Source organism: Argentina anserina, chromosome 7 (assembly GCF_933775445.1).
Source record: "Argentina anserina chromosome 7, drPotAnse1.1, whole genome shotgun sequence".
Lineage (NCBI taxonomy): Eukaryota > Viridiplantae > Streptophyta > Magnoliopsida > Rosales > Rosaceae > Argentina > Argentina anserina.
Genome location: NC_065878.1, coordinates 3,769,023 through 3,774,343, shown reverse-complemented (window position 1 = coordinate 3,774,343; position 5,321 = coordinate 3,769,023). Strand labels below are relative to the sequence as shown.

Below are 5,321 nucleotides of genomic sequence, written 5' to 3'. Positions count from 1 at the left end.
CTCCGAGAAACCATATGTTTCAGATTCAACAATTCTCAATAAAAATGATCAAGTCATGGGGGACTAAAAGATAAAGAATGTACAGGCAAAAGCTAGAGCCCCCTTTTGTAATTGTCAGTGTCTATTCCCAGAGCTTCTTCTACACCTGCAACCAGTTTTCCACCACACGGTACTAGTGAGCACTTCTCTTCTTCTCCACCTGCAAGATAGGAATCAAAGCCTTTTGATGATTTTGATTTGTGCGGTTCTGTCTTGGGTGATCATTTGGCTTAGTTTCAGCAGCCCCAAAAATGCTGCGATGGACTTGCTTGGTTCCCAGTTATGGACCATTATGCCAAGTACATCTAGTACTACCATATCTGAAGGCTTTCTGCTCCAGTGCTACTACGTTGAACATAGACATGCCTCATATCTGAAGCTATGCCACTCATTGCCGCTCATTCCTCCCGGTTGAAGCATCTTGGCAGCATAGAGTATCCTTGCTGCAGCTTGTATGTCATCTTGAAGTTGAGGAGGGGTGTTAAGCCACCAGTAGCTTTTCAATCATGATTGTTAAAAATGCTATTGCATTAGTGCATTCTCAGTTTCTCACGTAGTTTGAGTACTGTTACTGCTACTCGTAGAGTCGTAGTAATGTATCAGAGGCTCCGTTTCACAGAAGACTCAGTTTCAGTTACACTTAACTTTTACTGTTAAAGACATATTTCACTAAGGCTCATACTCACCATAATTAGACTAAAATCGAACTGAGAAGTCAACTTCAAGCTATATTGAGCTAGTAAGTCATAAGAGGTTTTGGTAACAAATTTTCCGGAGTTAGAGCTGCTTGCAAAAGCTTCTCATCTACTATGATTGACCACTTGAATAAGTAACCATGCTACAGTGAGCCCAGATCACTCTAGTGACTATCATGTTTACAGCAAAAGAGAACCAATTGCAACTTTGCAAGATGTCTCACTCACAGTTTTGAACAAAATAGGCAAAAAGTAACAAATGATAGAAATCAACAGGTGAAAAATCAAATTGGAACAATAAATGGATACAAAACCCAATCCAGACCAGCAGCCGAAATAAAATCTCATCAAGGTGTGCTTGGATTTTGAGCAACTATTGTAGATTATAATGTTGCACAGGTCAGATGTCCTTCCAACCACAAGGATCATAGCTCCAGTGTTTGAGGGAGTTGAACTGATAATGATAGAAGCTCCGACAATAGGATCCTGGATCTGATACAACTAACTTAGATTAAAGAGTTGCACAGGCCAGCTGTGTTTCCGACCATGAGGATCAATTCCAGTAGATTCTAGGGAAATGTCAATATTACGATGTTGCGAAGCACGGGCAATGCTTACACGCAACTGAATCCTTGCAGCAGGACATACTTCAGTGCCAACTGCTGCTGATCTGTCAATGCACGATTTTCCTGATGTCACAGCAATTGGTTCCTGAAATGTCAAAATTGTTTGCATCCAGTGTGTTTGGGGGGTATATGGGGACGTGGACAAAACAGCTGACTGTTCCTTGCAGAACCTGCTGGTAAAACCAGTCTCAAACCACAGGACAATTCCGTAACACCAAGTTGTTTCAGATTTCGAATCATTTGAGCCGCTAGTTGCACCACAGCAGTTTGGTTCTAACACAGCACTTGCAGTAAAATCAACTTCATCTGGTTTCATAGTAACTAAGTCAAAGGTCTGCAAAGGAAAAAGAAAAAGGCAAATCATTGTATTGTCGGAGAAACTTTTAATGTCTAGCTCTCCATACCAGTGTACCACTACAATTTACAAGGCATTTCAATCGGACATTCTCAGAACAAAAAGTATGGAGGTTAATATACAAAGGTCGTAAAATCCTCCAAAGATGTTTCTAACATCAAATATTTAAATAAGTTAGAGCTACACGATAACGTATTTATCTTTGTTATGTGAGCCTAACTCCCATGGTGTAGGTTTGAATCCATTATCTAGCCTTGGGAGCTAGCAACTGGCAATAGAGTATACTTTATATTAATTTGTCCTTAACCAGTTGGTTGATAAACCATAATAAGCAAATCTGATAGAAACCAAGTATGCAGACCAATGGGTTAAGAACTTGGAACTTAATATGAGGTCTAAATAAGTAAAGCTTCACCTTGATTAATGGAATTGCATCTAGTTATTTTATGTTCTATAATTTGGCCTTTACATATGGAAGGTCTGCTTCTCTATCCAATTTTGGTAGATTAGTGCAGGCAATGGGACTTAGCTTTATTTAAACAGGAAAGAAAGGTAAGTATAAAAACAAACTGAGTATCACCGACATACAAAAAGTGGCCAATCCCTCACACATACCTGAGATTAAAACCAAAAGATGTTTTTATATGATGTGCAAAGTTTACAGTTCGCGAATAGTAGAACACCAACCTGGAGAATAGCAGCACTAGTTACTAAGCCATGATCTTCCACGACATCAACTATAGGGACTTTCACAGCACCATCAAAGAGCTCCTTGCCAACACAAGACATGTTGAAACCATACACATTTTCCCAAAATTGAAGACTGGTAGCACCTTTTCCAAACCCGGCAACAAACTGACGAAAAAAAAATTAACAATTACAAATTACAAGAGAAAGAAAAAACAAATGGACCAGGCGGACATAATTTTGGAAAGCGTGTAAAAGAACAGTAGAATATAGACGCAAGAGAGGACTCACAATAGTTGCTGTGTCAGGGAGGATGGCCCCTCCAGGTTTCAACCACTTATCCCGTGCGAAGAGCACAGAACTGAGCATTGCCTCATAAAGTAGGCAATACCCCATCCATTCACTCAGTAATACATCAACACTATGAGGTTGGATCACCATGGATTTATCAAGGTCCTCAACCATACCATGAACCACTTCAACTACCCCAGCGCCATGGGTAGAACTGCCAACTGGACTTTGCCACAAAAGACCATTATCTTTTGCAATCTGCAATTATAAAAACCAATGAAGTAACTTGCAAAGATTCTTAGGACATGAAGGAATGGATTTGAAAAAAAAAATGTTGAGATTGTTTACCTGAGTTGCCACTGAAGCCATCTTTTCACTTGCTTCAACTGCAATTACCCTTGAAGCCCCTGCTTGCGCTGCAAAGAGACTATTAGGAAAGAAAAGATAAAATTAGATGTTGCCAAGTAGCAGATCATCAAAATGCATGAGAATACCTTATCGAAAAAAATACATGAGAATGATGTCTATAGAGTCTGTACTGTGTCCTGCTTCTGGTCAAATAGTTTTCGTTTTTTGGGTAAATATTTGTGGACAGGAAAGGATTTAAAACGACTCGCTCACATCAAATTAAATTCAGATGATAATACATAGTATCAGTAGCAAGATAGCAGCCCACATGATTGCATGCTCATCAATGAGATGTGCCTAAAATTAAACAGAAAGTATATCTATTGCCACAGAGATTTCAAAAGCATGTTAGCTAACTTCTCTTCTAAATTGGGTGAAGAATATCTGTGGCTGCAAGAGCCAACTTAAGACAAGGTCCGCAACCCATTGATTCCATCAACTCATATATACAAAAATTCATTCTAATGCCAGCTAAATGCATAACTTTCTAGAATATCACACACATCAAGCATCTTGCAATACAATGATTTGTCTTCCAAATAAAGGAAAAAGGCCTTGATTTCCAATTGGATCAATATGTACCTTTGAACAAAATTATCCCTCATTTATGACTATCAATCCCATGGTACTTTATATACATGATATTCAGCACCACTGTGTGCACAAATTAGCACACAACTCACAAATCAGGGAAATTTGGAAAATTTAATCTAGTAGAAAATGTTACAATACTACAGGTACTGAAAAGCAGAGTGCATTTTTAATATATCATCGATGTTTAAAGTAAGGATGGGGTGGATAAGGAATCACAAAATAAAATGATGTGTGGTCTTACCTAAGTATGCCTGTGCCACAACCTACATCCATGACTACCGCACTCTTCAAGAGAGAGGGATTCTTTAAAATAGCTTGTCCATAAGCATCCATTCTTACCTGCACAACCACAGCAAAGGAGTCTAGATTATACTTATAGGTCAAGCAATTTTAGTTTAGACTGTCTTCTGGCATGAATTTTCAATCAATTTCAGTACTGACACTTTATTTTAAATCCTGCAAGAACCTCAAATCAACATTCTTTTTTTTTTCTTTTTACCTTATCATTGAGCATTTCTCGGTGAATGCCAAACGAGCTGTAAGAGGCAAAGTAATCATCATTGACATTCTTCATATCCTTTGAACCATGATTTGGAACATATGCTCTTATACTTTTTCCCATTGTCTTTCTATCAGCCAACCCAATATGCTTTCCAGAACTGAAACCATAGGCAGCCACCTTTCCAGATGAGCTAGCTGCACTCAAGCAGCCATTCGATAATAAATCAACATCCCTTTCGCCACTCTCACAAAATTTATCCGAATCACTAGCGATCTTTTCCACATGAATCTGATGATCAATGCAAATCTCTTCAAAATGCCGCAAATCACTCATCAGTTCATCCTTATCAACCGCTACATTGTATTCATTGTCGCCTTCTTCATCTTCCCCGAAACTATACAAGACCGCATCGTCCTGAAAAAATGGCTTCAAGTACACGTCGTTATCCCATACAGGCTTAATCTCTTTTACATCAATAGTTTCATGTAAATGATCCTGCAAATCTTTGCTAGACTGACACCTTAGCCCACAGCTCCAACATCTGTTGTCGAAAACCTGCAAACATAGTAAATAAAATCAGCACGTAATAATAAACTCTTCCAATCGCAACTGAAAAGTGACCAAAAGAATCAAAATGCCTTAAAATCTCATTCTATCTCCAAGAAAACTAATAACAGCAATGTTTAGGCTTCGAATCGACAGTTTAGCAAACCCTAACACAATTACAACCCTAAACAATGAACACCTAAAACTCTCCAATACTCGATTAGACTTTCTCTGAGAACGATCACTGACCTGAGAGCGAACGTAGTTGATGAGCTTGAAGGAGCTGTAGAAGCTCAAGCGCAGGGCTTTCCGGATGGCGTGAAAATCGAAATGGTGAGCGGCGCTGGAGTGGTCGAACAGTTGGTCGCAAGAAGTGAACTTGGAGTCGCAGAAGAAGCAGAGGAGTTCGGAGTCCGAGTTGGAGCTCTCTTCTTCTTCTTCGTCGGCGTTCCAGTCGTCCCAGCCTTGAAGCTCCTCGACTTGTTCGTCTTCTTCGTCTGTCAAGGCTGGGTCGTGTTCCGTTCGGCTCGCCATGTCTGATTTCAGAGAGACGGTGAGAAACGGCTCAAAGTCTTAAA

The 5,321-nt window shown here is 39.5% G+C and overlaps 1 protein-coding gene across 1 annotated transcript; it reads right to left on the bottom strand.

The window, feature by feature from the left end:
* Positions 1-830: 830 nt before the first annotated feature.
* On the bottom strand, positions 831-5,321 carry LOC126802404 (probable protein arginine N-methyltransferase 3). The gene is made up of 7 exons (XM_050530030.1): positions 4,993-5,321; positions 4,195-4,752; positions 3,937-4,034; positions 3,042-3,120; positions 2,694-2,951; positions 2,403-2,570; positions 831-1,694 (listed from the first exon to the last, which is right to left on the bottom strand). The coding sequence occupies exons 1-7, from the start codon at positions 5,275-5,277 to the stop codon at positions 1,236-1,238; spliced, it is 1,905 nt and encodes a 634-aa protein (XP_050385987.1). The 5' UTR covers positions 5,278-5,321; the 3' UTR covers positions 831-1,235.